The 18,911-nt window shown below is 58.9% G+C and overlaps 1 protein-coding gene across 11 annotated transcripts in view; it reads right to left on the bottom strand.

Annotated features, from left to right (window-relative positions):
• Positions 1-17,821, bottom strand: part of RIPOR1 (RHO family interacting cell polarization regulator 1) — a 33,373-nt gene extending 15,552 nt beyond the window's left edge. For 2 of the 11 annotated variants that reach the window (XM_086847411.1, XM_086847417.1), the window contains exon 1: positions 6,919-7,291. In XM_086847411.1, coding sequence (XP_086703537.1) covers positions 6,919-7,291 — 373 coding nt within the window. Of the gene's footprint in view, positions 1-143; positions 377-1,464; positions 1,661-3,262; positions 3,503-6,918; positions 7,362-14,642; positions 15,072-15,825 lie in introns of those variants that run through there. The other 9 variants (XM_023934643.2, XM_086847415.1, XM_086847410.1 and 6 more) reach the window with 9 other exon arrangements.
• Between the last annotated feature and the right edge of the window lie 1,090 nt (positions 17,822-18,911).

Here is an 18,911-nt window from a genome sequence, read left to right on the forward strand (position 1 = left end):
TCTTCCCGGACCTCTCCACGCTCTGCCTCTCCTCCAGGAAGGCAGGACACCCCCGGCTCCTCCTTGAGCTAGGCAAGGAGAGGGACTGGGGGCTTTTAGGAATCAGATGAGTCATGAATGGCATCCCGGCTCCCGTGACTCACCCGGAGAGAAAGTCCCAGCCATAAGGTCACAGCCCCCCAGTCCCCACCGGAACAGGGAATGACGGTTTGGTCGTTTGGGTGCTGGCCGCTCTTGGCAGCTTGGGTTGGATGGGTGCTGGGTGCTGTCAGCCCCATGGCAGCAGGGACATGGTGCTGATATCCGCCCCTGTGGCCATGGGAGGCTGCTGGCTCCTTGGGCCAAGTGGGAGGGCGACAGGAAAGGGAAGGAGCTGCGAATGGGAAGAATTGGAGGAAGTGCTTATTTACCCCGCGGAGTATCCCTGCGGAAGGGCAGGGCACGGCACAGACAGACACTCACAGCCAGTTCCTTGGGGGGGGTCACAGCCCCCGACCCTGCCACTCATCCCATGCTCTCCCTGTCTCCAACCCGAAGGAGATGCAAACCCGAACTGTAACGCAGGGAAGCGGCCACCACTGGGGCTGGCAAAGCTCAAGCCCAATGTGCTCTCTAGGATGGCTCCTGGGAACCAGCCCAGGGTTACTGTGGTGCTGGTGAAGTCCCCACCATCAAAGGCACAAACCAAGCACCCAGTCAGGATCCCCACAGACACCGCTCATCTCTGTACCCTGTGAGATGGGGCTGCATCCTGGCCATGGGCACCAGACTCTGCTCCTAAGTGGGCTGTGATCCCTCTCAGAAGTGCTCGGATCCTCTAGAAGGATAATCTTGGGACTGGGACCTTGTGGAGGTCCCACCTTCCCCCTGATCTCCTCATCTCTAGGGTGCTGTGTTCGGTACCAGTAGCTGCCCCCACAAATCCTGCCCAAACAACTTGGTCCAAGTGCACAAAAGCTACCCCAAGTCCCCTGGGGCCACCATGCCAGGGATGCTCGACATGGAGATGTGCTCTGTTTGTCCTCATCAGACATGGGGGCACGAGTGGGCAGAACAGTTTGCCAAGGAAAACTGTGCTGCCATGGCATTGGGGGCTGCCATGGCATCAGGGGTGCATCACCCCAGAGAAGCTAGCAGCTGTGGCCCCTCTCGTGCCTTGAGACACAGAGCCTGGATCTCAGTGTAGGCAACACCAAGATCAGGCAGCCAGGGGGTCTTGTCCTGCACGGACACCCTGTCCTGGCACCCCATCACCACAGCCCGCCGTGACAACTGTGTCCCTTGCAGGTGGCGGGTGCAGATGTCCTTGGTGTCCCTGCCAGGGACAGCTTTCCTCTCAAGAAAACTCCACCCCAAAAAACCCCGCCTGAGCCCAGCCATGTCACCCCGAGAGCCTCAAACAGCTGGGGGTCCCCAAATCATCGCGGTTTGCTGGGGAGCCCTGGTGCTGCCGGTGCTCGGTACCTTTCTGTTTGCCATTCATGGCGTGCTGCAGCAGCACATCCCCCTCGGGCTGGGCTCAGCGTCCCGGCTGGTTGCTGCTCTCTCATGCCGTCCGTCCGTCTGTCCGCCCCAGTGTGGGGGCCGCGGCCGGAGGGCTCCCCCCGGGCAGCAGTCTCCTCCCCCGCTTCCCCTGCCCACGGGCTGACATCACTGCCCAGCGCCGCAGCCCCGGCGTGACTCAAGGGGGACGGAGGATGGGAGGACACGGGAGGATGCCTGAGCCCCTTGGAGGGACGGGGCCCCACCAGCACCGGCTACTCCCGGAGCACAGCACAGTTCCATCCCTATCCTTCCCTCCCCACCGCTCCCCTAGGGAAACTGAGGCACGGGTGGAGGGGAACACACTGCAAACCCCCCCTGCAGCCCCTCTCTGGATCGCTTCCCTCGGAGACCCCCGCTCCTGCCGGCACGCAGGGCCGAGCACACGCCAGGGAGCGCACAGCATCCTGCCGATCGCAGCGCTGGCCCTGAGCTGCCCCCGAGGCTGGGTGGGGATGCACAGCCCCCCGCCCCATCCCTGCTGCCTCCACCGCGGGCAGGCACAAAGCCGTGGGCAGCAGACGCTCACACCACTGCCGCTTGCTTCTGCAGCGCTTGGGTTTAAATATAAGTATATACAAATGCAATAAATATATATAGATATATTTATGTATATATAAAACCACCGTGTCTTTGCTGTAGGCTTCCCACAGCATGCAATCCCGTGGCATGCCTGTGGGCATCCTCCAAGACTCAGGAGCCACTGTGAAAAGGGTTTCCTTGCTCAAAAGTCCCTACTTTGAGCATCCTGAGTATCCAAAGCCTTGGAGGAGCTTGCTTCAGCCAGGGCTTCCTCGCAGGGCTCTCCAAAGACGCTGGGGTGCAATTCCCATGTGGGAATGTCTGTCCTGCTTTCCATGGGGGTCCAGCTCCCACAGCACAGTGTGGAAGACCCACCTGCCCTCCATGCCAATCCCAGCAGCCAGCAAGCACCTCGGGCCCACAACTCCCTGTTTAGTGCCATAAACAGCCAGGAGACTCTGCGACACAGATGTCACCATGCTTCAGTTCTGGTCCTGAGAATACCCAAGATTGGCACCCCCCTCCAGGCTGGACAAAGGCTGGAGCAGCCAGCTCTGTCCAGGCTGGGATCAGCTGCCCTCACCACATCACTGGAGCAGGAAGAAACACCTCCCTCCCAGGCTCCTTTCCTGTTTGCTGCTGATTTTAGAGCAAGGTCAGGAGAGGTTCAGAAGGAAAAGCACTGGGACAGTCTTGGGGATCCTTGCAGATATGAGGTTCTCCTCCAAAGTTAACCCGACCCCAGAAAGTGAGCCTGTTGTGGGATTGCTTCCCCAGCCCAGAGCAGATCCTCTCCCTGCAGGTCCCATAGGGGATAAGAAGCATCAGGGTCTCCCACGTATGGTGACATGGCTGCCCCAGTGTGGGCACCCACACGTGGCTCAGAGCCAGCCACAGTCAGGCCTGCAGAGCTGGGGTTGCAGCAGTGTCACCAGAGAGTGCCATGACCCAGGGCACTCTCAGGTCCCAGTGCCCACGCGGGTGCCCGAATGGGTGCACAGCATCAGCCACAATGGGAGAGCAGCTGGAGCTGGCGAGGCTGGGCTGGCTCTGAGAAGCATCCAAAGGAAAACCATCCCAGATGCCCACCAGCCTGCAGCCTCCATGCCAGTGCCACGGGCCGTGGGGAGCCCAGCACGCTGCAAAGCCCATCTCCACCCCAGCCTTCCAGAACCTGCACGAAGACCGTGTCTCCTACCTCGCCTGGACACGATGCATCCCCCCGGCTCTCCCCACCGATGGGCACAGTCCCATCCTGGCGGCTGCCGCGGGCAGCGGCCACCACCCGGCTTTTCACCCCGTGCTGCTTCTCCCCGGGGAATGGCATCACTGCCGGCACCGCCCCGGCTCTGACCATCCTTGTGCAAAGCCTGCGCCGTGCTGGCAGCCGTGCGGAGCCAGCGCCCGGCACACGGCCAGGCAGCGCGCCCGCAGCGCCGGCCCATGCCAGCTTGTTTGTTCTCATTAAAGGTTAATGAAAAAGCCACGCTAAAGCTGCCCCTGCCGCGGGAGGGGCGTTCCCCGGTGCCACGCAGAGTGAGGGGACTTCCAGGCTTCCCTTCCAGGCAGAGGGGTGACAGCCAGGCTGTGCTGCTTGCGGGGACTCTGCCTCTCCACAGCCTGCAGTCCCAGGGGGATCTGTGCGGCAGCTGACACATGGGTGAGGTGCCTGGCATGGCACCATCCTGGGCATCACCCTTGGGGACACCACCAAGAGCAGGCAGGAGACAGGATCAGACATTCCAAAAGGGAAGAAGGCACCGGAGAAGGACACGTCACATCAGCCGCGCTCTGAGCACCTCACAGCACCCTGCACGGCACTTGGTGGGGCTTGACAGCTCAGGACACCTTGCCAAGGGAGGGCAGAGGAAGGACACAAGTCACGCAGCAGCACCAGGGTCGTAACTGAGTTAAATGAGTTCCTGCTCCTGGCTTGGCCAGGGATAGGGAGTGGGTGCAATGAAGGGGACATCTTCATGTGACTCTTCAGCTCAGGGGGCTTCCCTGCATATTCACCACTCTGGCTCAGCTCAACCTGCCAGGGTGGCTGCCTCAGTCCTTCCTCTGCTGCAGGGATGTGGGTGTAATGCCCCAGGTGCTCCCTTTTTGGCAGTGTCCCTTTATGCCTTCCTTTTATCAGGCCTGGGGAGCTGCCCTGTGCATCCCAACCACAACAGCTGAACGTGCAAACAAAACACTCCATGGGCAGCTGTGCTTGGACACACAAGTACAGCCACAGCCAGTTTGTGCACAGGCAGAAAAATCCAGCAGGTTATTCCCACTTCCCTGCCCTGCATGGGATAGAAGACCAGCTTCCCACAGATCCCACATCCTGCCTAGAAGAGTCCTAGGGAAACTGTCCAGCTTCTCCCTGCTGGCCCAGGGACCATCAGCACTGCGGCTGAGCCCACCCAGCCCCTGGAGAAGCCACCAGCCCCAACCCAATGCTGCCTTGGTGGCACCAGCAACAAAGGCCAAGGTGATGAAGAAGCTATTTTAGGCTGTTTTGGACAAGTACTCCCCAGCCAGAGACATCCTTAAATGGCTGGGAATGTCACCACAGCTGGAAATCTGATAGGAAAGGGCATAGGCCAGCCTCAGTCAGTGTCAAAAGTCATGGCTGGCCAAAAAGGTTGGTGGAGATGGAATCAGCACAAGCCTGGTGAGGGGCCAAAAAGCTCCTGGCCATGGGGGAGTCCTGGGAGAAGGCAGGAGATGACAATTTTGGCAAGAAGACACACAGTCATGGCTTACAGGAGAAGCACAGTAAGTGACCAAGTGTCTTGTCTGGGCTGGGACAGCTGCTCCTAGAGCTGCAGGTGGTCACCCCCACCACAATGCTACAGCTGACTTCTCGGACTTTACTTTCTGCTAAAACTGGCAAAGCCAACTCCAAAAAATCCCGGTAGCCCAAGTTTTTTCAGAGTTTTTTCCACAAGTGGATGCCCTGAGGGCTGGAGAAGGACCAGCCCTTGTGCCAAGCCAGGCTCTACCCCCAGCCAGGCTGGCCCTAATGCTGTCGGCAGCATCCCTTCCTGGAGGGGCTGGGCACGGGGCGGTGGCAGACTGGAGCCCTCCCCCCTTGCTTCCTCGCCTCGTCCCCACACAGCAGCAGAAATAGAAGCGATATAAATGGCAGCCCTATAAATAACCCCAAAGCACGCGGCGGGGAGCTCGTCCCAGCCCAGCACTGGCCTCAGCCCACGCAAAGCCAGGGCTTGGGCTGCCTTCACTGCACCCTGGGGATCTCAAATGCCAGCTGCTCCCTGCCCACCATGGGTTTCCCAGGGTCCTGTCCTTCAGGTCAGTGTCATGGCAGGAGTTCCAATGCATCTGCTGAGCCTCAGCCAGGGGCACGATCTGGAGCCCAGCCTGGTGGCATTCCTGGGGGACACCCTGTGCCCATGCAGCTCCTCCCGTCCAGCCAGCACTGAACAATGCCCATTGCAGGCATCCTGCTGCAACCCAGCCAGCAGCTCTGACTAGGAGCCTCAGCAAGGCCTGGGAAAAGATACCCCTGTTCTCACCACTGTCCTCACTGCAGATCAACAGTTATCCCCTGGTTGCACCCCAACACCTCTCAGCTACCACCCCCAACATCCCCCATCACTGCCATGTCCATTGCTGCCCCCCATTTCCGTGCTCAATCCCATCATGCTATGTCCTCCATGGGGACTCAGTCACCACCATGCCAGGCATGCCAGCATGCCACCACAGCTCCTCTCCACCCAGGGAACTGTGGCAGTGCACTGGGGACCCCCACGAGCCGAGAGGAGGCAATGCAGCTGGTGACAAGCTGGTGACAAGCCCTGCACAGCCGGATTTTGTGCGGCGTCACCGGCTCACGTCCCAGCCCTGCCCGGGGGACGCAGTGAGGCCACCAGCCAGGAGACGGAAGGCATGGGGTTTATGGCATGGCCAGGACTTCCCAGTGCCCTCGGGAGTCACCTCTGGGAACGCGGCAAGGGCAAAACCCGCTGAGGCTGTTTGCACGCTCTGGGATGGCCGGAGGTGCGGCAGGGGAAGGGTTAATGGTACGAGGCCTTCCCGAGCACTTCTTGGCAGGCTGGGAAGGGCTGGGAGACAGGAGGATTGGGCCAGCAACAAAGCGAGATCTGTCTCATTAATTCCTCCGAGCATTCCTCCCTCCGTCAGCCCGGAGGGGAGGAGGAGGCAGCACCCAGCTGACATGGTGCGCCCAGGTCCCCCCGAGCCCGCCGGCTCCTGCCCGGCCGCAGGGCTGGGATGCGGGAGATGGCTGCAGCCTCTCCCGCGGGATCCAGGGCTCTGCCGTCCCGCAGGCGCTCGGGCACGGCCCTATAAGGGCATGGGCAGCTTCTCCTTCGCCCGCCGTACCCCTGCCCGCACCCCTGCCTGGAGTCCCAAGGGATTCGGAGCAGGACACGGTTCGTGCCACCGGCGTCATTCCAAACCCGGGAGCAAAAGAGTGGCTGGAGAAGCTGATGTATCCTAGACAGGGTCTGGGGGGCACCGGGTGACACTGGGGTGCTCGCCCTGATATCCCACTGTCAGGCAGCTCCTTCTCCGGGCGTCTCCGGCCACGGTCCCGGCCGGGCCGCGGGGTGCGGAGGATGCCACCGAAGCGCAGTGGGGCGGCGGAGCGGAGCCCCGTGTCCGTGTCCGTGTCCGTGTCCCCGTCCCCGCCCTGCCGCCGTGCCCGGACACCCCAGCGCGGCGTGGGGCGCCCACCGGGGGTGGCGGCACAGGGGACGCGGCGGGCGGTGGCTTTGCGGCGACGTGGCCCCCCAAGGGTGTAGCCCTGCTAAGGCCACCAACCCCGCTCCCCCCGACCCCCCCGTGACCGCGGGGTGCGGAGGTGCGGGTGGCACTCACATGTCCCAGGAGAGGCGGGGGACGAGGCGCGGGGCGAAAGCAGGCCTGGCTCGGTGCATCCCCTTTGTTCCACTCCCATGGACGGGAGCAAGCGGGGAGTTCGTGCAGGCTCTTGGCAGCGCCCACCCCGGCTCTCTCCATGGAAACGCGGGAGCCATGTGATTTCGGCAGGAAACCACGGCCCAGCCAGCGCCAATGGCAGCTGCATGGACGGGAGCACCTCCCTCCCCGAGGCGACCGACACCGCTGCCGACACCGCCATCGCCACCACCGCCACCACCAACACCGCCGCTGCCACCGCCACCGCGGCCCTGCGGGGGTTCCGGACCCGCCGGCCCACCAACATTTCCCGGGGATCCACAAGCCCCACCATCAGCCGAAGCAGGATCCCACCTCCCCCGAGGCGAGGGGAGTGGGGGCAGCCCGGCTCGCTTGGCCCCGGGCGGTTTGCCTTCCTGCCGCTCCCAGCGCCCACAGCCTCCCCTTCCCCTGGGGAAGCAGTGGCTGGAGCAACACCTCCTCCCTCACCAGCCCCGTCTCCCCCCACGAGGGCCAACACAGCCTCCCAGGCTTCAGCGCTCTCTGACAGACCGCGGGCATGTTTCACATTCCAGCAGTGAAGTGACACCGCCAAGGCTGTGCAGTCAGTCAGTCGGTGGCAGAGGGAACACCCAAACATCCTTGCTCCCAGCTCTATGACACCCAGCACCCTACCCTGCCTTCCCCCCACAGCTTCTGCATCCAACTGAGCTGTGCTCGGACCTCTGCAAATCAGAAAGTCCACTCTGGGGGAGCAGAACATTGGCACTGATCCACATTCCCCATCCCACCAGCTTCCAGCACCCTAGGGAAGCAGCAGAAGAGCGCTCCCAGCTTGCCCAGTTAAGGGACAGGCAGCCCCAGTGCAAATGCAGGCTGTCATCCAAGGGATGCCACAGTCAGACCGTGCTGCTTCCACAACTGCCAGTCCACTTCCTAGACCCTGACACCTCTGAGCATCCCTGAAGGTAGAGGGGTGAGGAAACCACGTGCTTGAGGGGATGCACCCTGCTCCTCTCCTTTCTCCAAGACCATCTTTCTCCTACCTGTCCTACATCCTACTGAGTTGACCCAGTTTTAAATGGAACTGAAGCCTTTGCAGCCCTGGTGAGACATCCTCCATGCAAGGACAAGGCTGCGCAGTGCTCCTGCCAGCCCTGTGAGGCAGAAACACTAATTAGACCATCATCAGGTCTTGGAGCCCAGTGGAGCAGGGCAATATCAGTGACAAGGAAATCATTGCACCACTCTCACTCTCCTGGGGCCACACCAAGGAGCACAGCATTTACTGCCAAGGTTGCTCGGTGAGAACCAGGGCGTCCCAGCTCCCAGCCCAGTTCTCCAGGCTGGCCTGGTTACATGGAAGGAGAAGTGATGCAAAGATGGGAGAGGGGACAGCAGGTGCTGAGGCCACCAGAGAAAAGCCAAGCCAAAAGGAGAGGCTGCCAGAGTGAGTTGATGAATCCCAGAATGATCTGGGTTGGAAGAGACTTTAAAGTCCACCTGGTTTCAGCCCCCTGATGTGAGCAGGGACTCCTTTCACTGGACCAGGATAGTCCAAGCCTCATCCAGCCTGGCCTTGAATACTTCCAGGGATGGGGCAGCCACAGGTTTTCTGGACAACCAGTACCAGGGCCTCCCCACCCTCACAGGGAATAATTTATTTTTAATATCCCATCTAATCCTGCCCTCTGTCTCTTGGAAGCCACTCTCCCTTGTCCTGTCAGTCTATGCTCTTGTCTAAAGTCCCTCTTCAGGTCTTTTGGAGCCCTTTTAGGTACTGGAAGGGACTCCAAGGTCTCCCTGGAGCCTTCTCATCTCCAGGCTGAACTACCCCTACTCGCTCAGCCTGTCTCCACAGCAGAGATGCTCCAGACCTCTGAGTATTTTTGTGGCCTCCTCTGGACTTCCTCAAACAGATCCACATCCTTCTTATTCTGGCGTCCCCAGACTGGATGCAGTGCTGCAGAAGGATCAGAGCAGAGCAGAGCAGAGCAGAGCAGAGCAGAGCAGAGGGGCAGAATTCCCTCTCTCAGCCAGTTTCCCACTCTGCTGAGGATGGACCACGGAATATGTTTGGCTTTCTGGGCTGCCAGTGCACATGGCCAGGTCATGCTGAGCTTCTTGTACAACCAATACCCCCAAGTTCTTCTCCTCAGGGCTGCTCTCAATCCATTCTCAACCCAGGTCCCAGTGCCACACTGTCCCTGTACCACCAGGGTGACCCACCATGTGCTTGACATGGTCAGCACCACTGTGCCACTCTGTTATCACTTGATCCAGCATCCCACCTGGGTCAGGTGGGGGGCTGGATCCCACCCACACCCTGTACATGGTGTCACCACTGAAAATTTTCACTTGAAAGTGACATCCAAGGATTATTGGGGCCAACTGCCTGAGCACTTCAGTTCTGACACAAAGTTAAAGCATGTTGTTAAGGGTACTGTCCAAATGCCTCCAAATGCCCACTGGCATGCTTGGGACATCGACCACCTCTCTGTTCCAGGGCTTGACCACCTTCTCAGTAAAAACTTGGGGTGCCTGGAGGTAGGCTGACCCATACCGCCACATTGTACTTACCCATGCACCACCAACCCCATTCCTGGTTGCTGCCGGGGAGCAGCTGTATCCCTGCAGACAGCAGGAGAGGGGACTGCACCCTCCCCTCAGCCACACGCCTGCCTGCCCTGCCAGGCTGGGTTGTGGAGCCAAGCACTCCCTGTGCCAAGGCCAGGGCTGGCACACTGCACTGGCTGCTCTGGGAGCTTGCTCAGCACGGACCAGCTTGGCAAACAAAAACAAGGACAGACTCCTGCCCGAGTTCCAGCAGCACTCCTGGCCTGCCCGCCCTCCAAAACTCCCTCCTGGATTTATGGAGGGATGGTGCCTGCAGGCAGGAAGGAGTTAAACCTCCCAGCACGGATTTGGATACTCCTGGGTTAACCTTCCCAGCATGGATGCAGATAATCTTGGTTTAACCCTTTCATTATGGATATGGATACTCCTGGGCTAATCTTGCCAGCATGGATATGGATGGACACTCCTGGTTTAATCCTTTCATTATGGATACAGCCACTCCTGGGCTAACTCTCCCAGCATGGATATGGATACTCCTGGACTCCTGCCACTGAAGGAGCCTTCCCAGTAGTCCAGCTGGGAAGCTGGGCATTGGTGCAGGAAAGAGTCCCTGAGCTCAAGGGCACTTTGTCTGAGAACCTGCTGGCATTAGTGAGCTCCTCCCAGCACTGGATCCAACTTTTCCAGAGCCTGGTGACCCGAGACCACTCCAAGCACATTCCCCCTCCTCCTGGAGCTTCAGCAGCAGCCGTGCCAGCTGCCTGCAGCCGCCTGCCACGGTGCAGAGAAAGGTCTGAGCACCGCGGGTCTCTGCCCAAATTGCTCTTCTCACTGCAGGCTGGGCCTGGAGCCACGTCTTCCTCTCCCCTCTCTCTGGAGGGCTGGAGGCCAGCCCTTGGCTCCAGGCTGGAGCTGCTGCATGCTCAGCATTCCTGCTCAGCGCTGGAGCAAGGCAACACAGGCCAGGGCTACAAGCCTTGCACCGGGACAGCCACGCGTGCTGAGCACACTCAGAGCCCAGCCACCACCCCGTGAGCAGCTGAGGTGCCTCCACAGAGCCTGCCACCATCCCTGCCACTGCCTCAGAGATGAATGTCCAGCATCCCAGCACCGAGCTCCGCATCCCTCCAGCTGTGCATTTTTGGGGAACACAACCTGGTAAAAAGCTAAGGGAGCCGGGGTGGCGCTGATGCAGCATGAGCAATGTGAGCTGCTGCTCCAGCTTACTCACCAGAGCCCTGGCCATGCTCGGGAACTGGCCAGCAGCACAGAAAGGCTGTGCCAGCAGGTCCTCTCAGCTCTGCTGGAAAACCTTCCCTGTCACACTCGGGGCCAGCTCACAGCAGCAACAGGCTGGGGCACAGCCCTGACCCAACCTATCCTTTTCCGTGGGGCAGAACTGCGTGTCCCAGCACTTTGCCTGCCCACGGGGCCGGGAAAAGGGAAGATGGGATACCCCCAGAGTGGCCACAAACCTACTTGGTGTTGGCCAGCACTGGATGCTGGTCAGCTCTCCCAGACTCTGGCCAGCAATCCCAAATCCAGGTTAGGGCTTTGCAGCAAAGCCAGGACATCCAAACTGTGACTTCATCAGGTCCAGCATGGGCCAGGAGGGTAAGGAGCTGCAGAACAGCACTGGTCCAGACTCTCCAGCCACCAGCAACCTGTTCCCCCCTCCTAACTCCCTTCTCCACCCTAGGAAGGTGGCTGGCAGCATCTGCAACCACCACCCCAGCTCAGCCTGGGGGGCTGAACATCCCCTGGGACCACTCCACCTCCTGCAACCAGGCAGCCATCCCCACCGCAGCACAGCAGGAACCAGCTCATGCACACACCCACAGGATCACTCCAAAAGTATCCATGATTCACAAGATTCCTACAGTCTATTGCTGTTGTCTGACACTGAGCAGGAAGGCTGAGGCAAGCCCAGAAACCAGCCCAGCCCAGCAGACGTAGCTGGTGGCAGGGTAACTGGCACAGCTGGACAATGGCACAGCTGGACCACAGCTGAGGTGTCAGCAGGCTTGAGGATTCAACATCTCACCAGGTGAAGCAAAGCTTGGCCAATCAAGTTGGTTGAGGTAGGAATACATTGCCCCAAAGCTGGTGCTGTAAGCTGTGAGAGCAAAAGGCCATTTGGAGCACGAGGTGTTTTGGCAGGGCTGAGTCTGCAAATTTGGCAGAGCTGTATGCAAATGCATGTAAATATAGTCCTCCCAAACAGGGCAGGGGATCCCACACACACATCCTGATCTGCTCCACTGCTTAGGTGGGGTCCCTGTCCCCCCGTGAGCAGCGCCTGCTGCACCCAAGAGGAGAGGGAGGAACAGCCTGTGGACACCCATGTTGGCCTCCCTGACCATGAAAGTGCTTCCTTCACTGCAGTGAGCACCAGCCTCCAGCAAAACTCCCTCCCCTCCAAAGAAAACAACAAAGAAAATGCTGGGATGGGGATTAAGGAAATGAAACTGGCTGTGCAGGGTAAGCAAGGATAGGAAGTGGCTGTGATATCTCCTCTCCCCACTGGCTACAGCTCTCCCAGCCCAGAGCCCACAGCATGGCACATTTAACCCAAGGGAGTGCACTGAATAACTGGGAGGTTTCTGAGTGATCCCTGCTCCTGAGATGGAACAGGCACTTGGGGAGCCTCATGCTCTCTCCATCCCAGCATAACATGACACCAACAGCTATACTCTGCTTCTGAAGCTGGCACTGTGGGGTGGCATCTCAGGAGTTTTGCTCTCATAGAATAATTAAGGTAGGAAAAGACCTCTAAGATCATCAAGTCCATTAACCCTGTACTGTCAAGCCCACCATTAAACCACGTCTCCCACATCCATGTGGGGGTTTTTTTAATACTTCCAAGAGGTGGTGAGGCCACCATTGCCCTAGTCATCCTGCAGCTGTTCTACCTCTCCTGAGCTGTTGGCCCAAATGTGTTGGTGCTGGGAAGGGTGACCCTGTAGGAAAGCAGTGGCAGTCAAACAGACCAGGACTAAAACCAGCTGCTAAAAGCTGCTGGTGGGGGTAGGGGTAGCAGAGGGAGGACATGCTGATAGCAGGGCTCCTGCCACATCCTCCCCACCCAAGTGATGCTCCTGAGCAGGGCTCATTCGAGCTCTTGTTCATGCCTCTAGCACATGTGTGGTGCCACCAGCCCCAGGCTGTGGCTCCAGCCGGTCTCTCCTGTATTTGTCACGTGTCCTGGCGTGCAAGGGCCAGCTCTGTTTACATGTGCGAGTCTCAGATTCTCCTGCTGGGGATGAGTCAGGCTTCCCTCGACACCCTGCTGAGGTGGCGGTGTCAGGGCCCCAGCTGGCGTTTGCCTCCTGAACGGCACAGAGCTGGTGGATGCCAGGCTGGGGAATGGCTGCAAAGGGCTCGCACAGCCCCTCTGCCTGCTTTCCATCCTGCTCAGAGCCATCTGCAGCAGCACTGAAGGCACCGGAGGCTGGAGCTCACTGCCAGGAAGCTCTCCCTGGCTCGGCTCCACCGGGTCAGCTTCCTTCCCCTCCACCCCACAGGCACGTCATGGCTCAGTGTGGGGCAGTCAAACCCCGAGCAAGCCCCCAGCCATCTCCAGAGGGCCTGGTGTGGGTGGGATGGTCAGGCTGCTGCTAAGAAAACCCCATGTCTTCCAAAGCCTTGGGGTGCTGGGGTGTCTCCTGGGGTGCTAGCTCACAGGAGAGAGGGGTCCTCTGGATTTGGGACCCCCAGAGGCTGGAGCTCGAAGGAGAAGCCAGCCCTCTTCCTGTCTGCATATTGCCTGGAGATGCCGAGCTGCCTCTGGACATGTGGGGTGGTGGGGTGGGTGCCAGCTGCACAACACTGCCCAGCCTGCACACGGTGGCAACCAGCAGGCTGCCCTATCCAGAGTCCCCAGCTGAGCCAGAGTGAGCATCCCAGGAAATAAGAGAAACCCCAAAACACCTCAACCATATCCAGCTCTCTCTTTCCTTTCATTGCTCCCAGCCCTTGCTTTCTGTTCCTCTTTTCCACATATCCCAGAATCAGAAAAGCTCTCGTCTCCAGAGAGAGGCTTTTTCCCTATGTTCCCAGACTTCTCAGGGTGGAAAAAGAGCCTGGAGGCTCCTTTTTGGATCCCCCCACCTGCATCCCCCTTGCTGTGACTGGGGCTGGGCTGGCTCCGTGCAAGCACAATAACCAGAAGTGTGTGGAGCCGCTGGAAGGAGCGATGTTCCCGGATGGTATGCAGCCCTGACAGCACTGGCTCTGCTTTAAAGGGTAACTTTATCCTGTAATAACAAACAAGAGGAGCCAAGTTCCTCCCCAGCGTCACTTCCCTGGCTCCAAGGAGAGGGACATGGGGGAGAGAACTCATTAGAATGAGCTTGGATCCTCGTTCTTGCCATCACAGAACTCTCTTCACTCCCTTGAGACAACACGGAGGGGGAAGATGCTCCAGGGCATCAGGTCTGGGCCGAGAGTTGGAACAGATACATTTGTGTGCTGACACTCTGGGGATGGAGGAGGTGACCCTTCTAGCAACTCCTGTCCTGCAGACAGCAGCAGAAAGCCTGCCACAGCCCTTGGCATGCCCAGCTCAACCCCATCGCCTTCCCCACAGCCCCTCCCGTGTGCTCACAGCACTGGACAGGCACACTGGCATCTCGGCACAGTGCCAGCTCCAAGTGCAGCCACCTGGGAACTTGTTCTGCAAAAGCTGGAAATTCAGGCCCAGCTGGTGCCATGGGATGGGCAGGGAGAGGCTGACCTGCTCCAAACCCCTGGCAGGACCCTGCAGAGCAGGACTGGGCGCTATGGCCAAGGGATCATCTCTTTTGTGGGCATCCCTGGGGGCAAAGGCATGGGCAGAGCCCAGCTGTGGAAGGAAGGGCGAGCACGTCTCTGTGACCCATGGGTGCACCCTCCTGTGCTCCCAAACGGGTTTGTTGGTTTTTTTGAAAATCCATGGGTGTGGCAGTGTCAGGGCCCCAGGGCAGAGAGCAGGCAAACATCTGATTTATTCTTGGGGTGCACAAGGGATATCGGGGCATGTGATGGGCCCATCAACATCTGTGGTGTATTCACAGGGGACATGGAGCATCTCTGCATCACCCCATCAGGCTCAGCAGTGGCTGACCTACCTCTCCTCCTGCAGGGACACTGACGCTCAGGAAAGGTGTCACTCGGTGGTCATCACCAGGGAGGGCACAGGACAGCCTGTGCTGATGGGACACTGATGTCCCCTCCCTGCCAGTCAAGAAGTGGGGAAAATTTGGTAGAGCTCAGTTGTGTGAGAAGATGACAATCTGGAGAAGGCTGCTGAGATGTTCTGTCTGATTTCCACTTCCCCAAGGAGCACTGCTGGAGATCCCAGGGTTCGATTAAATCCCAGCCTGCTAAATGAAGCTTGTGAAGCGCTGCAGTTTTCTTCCCCAAGATGGATTTCCTCCAAACCCCTTATTAGGGGTTTGGGTTAAGTCTATGCGAAGCTGGTAAAGCTGCTGCCTCCATGGTGCCCCCCCAGCAGACCAGGGGGCTTCCAGAGGAAGCACAAGACAGGATCCAACCAGCTAAAAAGGGGAAGAGAGAGGAAGGAGGGAATCATTGGCATCTACAGCTTTAAGGGCCTTAGAGGTGACAATGCCAGTGTCAGCCCTCTGCAAAAGGGGTTGTGGGACACCCATGGAAGACAATGTGGCTTGGGGGAGATGAGTCAAGGGGTGCTGCTGGTTACCTGGGAGGTAAAGCCTGGAGCAAGCTCCCAGTACCAAACCATCCTCCCAGGGGGCAGATGTGGAGCCTGCCTGGCTCTGGCTGATGAGAGTGGAGAGCATCAGGGCAGGCACCAGTGGGTTAAAAGCTTGAGGTGGGACTTGGTGAGTTGCTTCCTCCCGGCAAACAATAATACAGGAGGGAGAAGGGATGCACGGGGCTCTGCAGGGGCTGATAGCGATGGAGCAACCCCAGCCCTGCAGCTGCAGCTGTGCCAGAGGAAGCCTCAGCACATTATCTGCTGGTCCCACTCGGCTTCCTCAGCAGCCCTGAGGTGCTGCAGGGACCGGGTCATTCCTCCTGCAGAGCCTCATTTCTCACGGACCCAAGTTGGGTCCCTGTGTTTTGATGGCAGCCCTGGACCCCAGCACCCCCCAAACCCTGCACTCCCAGACAGTCCAGCCTTCCCAGCATCAGTGTTTCCCACTGCTGGGGGTCTGGAAGTGGTCACCCAGGCCTCAGAGCCCCAAGACCGCAGTGTCACCCAGCACATGGTCCCTACAGCAACCCTCCTGCTGCCCCATCCCCCCACATAACAGACAGTGCCCACACCTTGGCAGAAGGAATCTTTGGCTGGAAGATGACTCCTGCAAAGGGGATCTCCGGGTCCTTGCTGAGGTCCCTGCAGCTCTGGTTGCCTCTGCTCCTAGTCCTTCTCATCAAAGATCTGCTGCACCTGGAGCTGCTGCAGCCTGACCACGCTGGCTGGTGTCCCAGCACTTCCTCGTGTGCGGCTCTTTGTGACCTGCCTGCTGCTCCACCTCCGCAGCTGCATCGCTGTCACAGGAGCAGCCCTTTTCCGTTCCGTTTCCTTTTTTTGACCCTCTCCTCCTGTAGCAGCCTTTGCCTCTCACAGAGGCTCTGCCTGCTGCTGTTTGCCCCACTCGGGTGTGGGAGGGTGTCTCTCAAAATGGGTCTTGCCCTGATCCTGGCAAGTAAGGTCAAGACTCTCGATGTCCTCAGTGCTCCTACCCCAACCCACAGACCTGCCTGGCTCCAGCTCCTGGCGCAACAAATCTTTGCCAGTGGCTATTGGTCTGGAATAAGGCAGCTGCTGGAAAACCCTGGGAAATGCGGGCCTTTCCCACCACTGAGATCAATCCCTGGAGCCTGGAGAGCTGCTGGGCTCCCTGGAGCAGAGAGATGTTTGCCCCCAGATGTTACTATGGCTCCAAAGAGGCTGGGGGAGGCTGTCTGAGCTGCTCTGGGTGGCAACTTCCCCACCCACGGTCTCTGGAAGTCCCCAGACATGTTTCCATGCAGTCTCAGGAAGAGTAGACTCCTCAAGGGGTTGTCTGGCTTTCCCCACTGTTGGAACCAATGCTGGCACCCATGCCCCAGCTTCAGGATAGAGATAAATCAGCTGCTAAAAGTCGATCCTAAATCACACTTACTCTGTCCAAACGTGCCTGTGCTCCCAGGGAGCAGCTAGCTGGTCAGGTGGAGCTGGGATTTCAAGTGTCTCCTGGGGCACTGTAGTGCACCCAGTGAAAGGACACAGGGCTATGTGCTGCCACCCCCGTGGGCAGGGGGGACATTGAGATCTGACACTTCCCAGAGCCAGGAAATAAGCGTGACACAAAGGGCAAAACCAGCAAAAAGGGAGGGAGGGAGGCAGGAAACATCAGGCAGGAGAGGAAACGGGGAGATAATCAGCTCCATGACCACAAACACCCGGAACTTGTGCAAAGGAAAAGCCTACACCACTTGGCAAGCATTTGAGCAGGGAGACCTGCCCATCTGGCCTTTTACTGAGGCTTCCTGAAGAACACATGCCCTGGAGCACCTTAAGGTTCTCAGGGGTCCCTGGCCTCAAAGTTCCCATGGGTGGCATGGTCCCACGGTCCCTGGTGGCTTAGCTCCAGCATGTGCTCACTGGGATGAGCTTTGTCTCAGAGGGCAGAAGGATGGGCTCCTGGAGAGGACCTGGCTGCACTTGTAAAGGCAAAGCACTCACCAGGGGTGAGTCCCCATTGCAGAGAGGTCCAAACTGGGTCATCCTGCCCCAGTCTCACAGCTTGAAAAATGGGATCAACTGACCTGTTTCTGCTTGGCTCTGCTATCCCAGCACCCAAAAGGAAGACCACTGCATTGGGATTCCTATGGGCTGATGCTCCAGGTGCTTCAATGCCCAGCTGTGCCCTGGGGTTAGTTCTCCCCAGGAGCTGTGTCCAGTACTGCCAGGCAGCAGCACTCCACCTGCAGAGCTTCCCACTCCTCCTCCTCCTCCTATCACATTCAGAACACAGGGCTGCCCATGCCCTGGGTAACCTGACCATATCCCAGGCGTCCCAGGCTGATGGAGCCTGTCCCAGCTGTCAGCAGTCCTGTGTCCCACCATGTTCCCAAGGGAAGCAGTGATCTCATGGGGCTGGCAATGACCACGAGGGGGACAATGACTGTAAACTGTCACCAATCCATGATGGGATTTCTGGCATTGTTCATCTCCCAGGATCCAGCACATGGTGTGGGACAGAAGGGAGAAACATGGAGAGAGATGGGCATGGAGCCAGCCTGTGGTGACTGGCCAGGCTCCAGCTGGCTTGTGTGGAGTAACTGGGGCAGGAGAAGCTCTGCCAAGGGGCAGGGAGGGCACTCGGGGGAGGCTTGGCCGTGTCTCTGAGCCAGCACTGGGCTGAGCACAGCAATGCACTGGCAGGATCAGGCACCTCACCCACGCTCCTGTCCCTCAGCCATTTCTTCCCAGGGATTCCCCTCCTCCTGCTGCCCTTGCAGCACTGATAGGGAGGTGCCCAAGTGGGCACTGACCACTCTGGCCACAGTTATGAGCTGGGAAAGAAAAGAGCAAGCATTTACATGGGAAATCAGGTGGCTGAATCAAGCAGAAGAGCCCAGATGTTTCAGAGCTCCCCTGAGGATCAGGCTGAGGTCAGTGTCTCCCTGGCAGAGGCACCTGTGCAGCAGTGGGTGCCTCATGTGGGTCCTACTTCCTGCAGCTCTGCTGGCAGTGCTGGCTCCTGAAGGCCTTGGAGAGCATGGGCTTGGAAAAGAGCATGTCAGCCTGGGAACAGGGAACACAGCTCCTCTGGCACAGCCAGGTGGGGCATGGCCTCAAGATTCCCAGGAAATGTTGTGGTGGCAGGCAAGCTCCCACTCCAGGAAGAGATACAACCCCAGCAAAGCCCAGATCCAGAGGGACCCAGATGCTTCAGCTGTTCCTGCAGATGAGAAAGAAAAGGTGGTGGCCTCTTGAGGGAAGGAGCAGGGGGTTGCCTGTCCTGCAGGCCAGGTCGCTCTGCCCACCTGAGATCAGGCTTGGCTTTGCAGGAGTCCTGGCTCCCTTTGGCCATGCTCCTTTAAGAGAAGCTCTTTCCAGAAGGGGCAAAACCCTCCTGAGAAACCCCAATACCACCACAAAATGCCTTTGGGGCCGTTATCACTTTCTGGTCAAATTCATGCAGTCCAGGGCTGCCCAGCCCACCTTACTAAGGTTCTCAGCTTCTCCATCCCACAGAAGTGCCATTCCCATGCTGTGATCCCCCATGGGACCAGTTTTCCCCCCACCCAGGGGTACCATGCCCAGTTGGGGCACCACTGTGGGAAGAGATGTCTGCCTGGGATTGCAGAACTGGAGTGTAGTGCCTGGTCTTCCCATTCCAACCATGAGGCTGCTCCTA

Source organism: Cyanistes caeruleus, chromosome 12 (assembly GCF_971803275.1).
Source record: "Cyanistes caeruleus chromosome 12, bCyaCae1.hap1.1, whole genome shotgun sequence".
NCBI lineage: Eukaryota > Metazoa > Chordata > Aves > Passeriformes > Paridae > Cyanistes > Cyanistes caeruleus.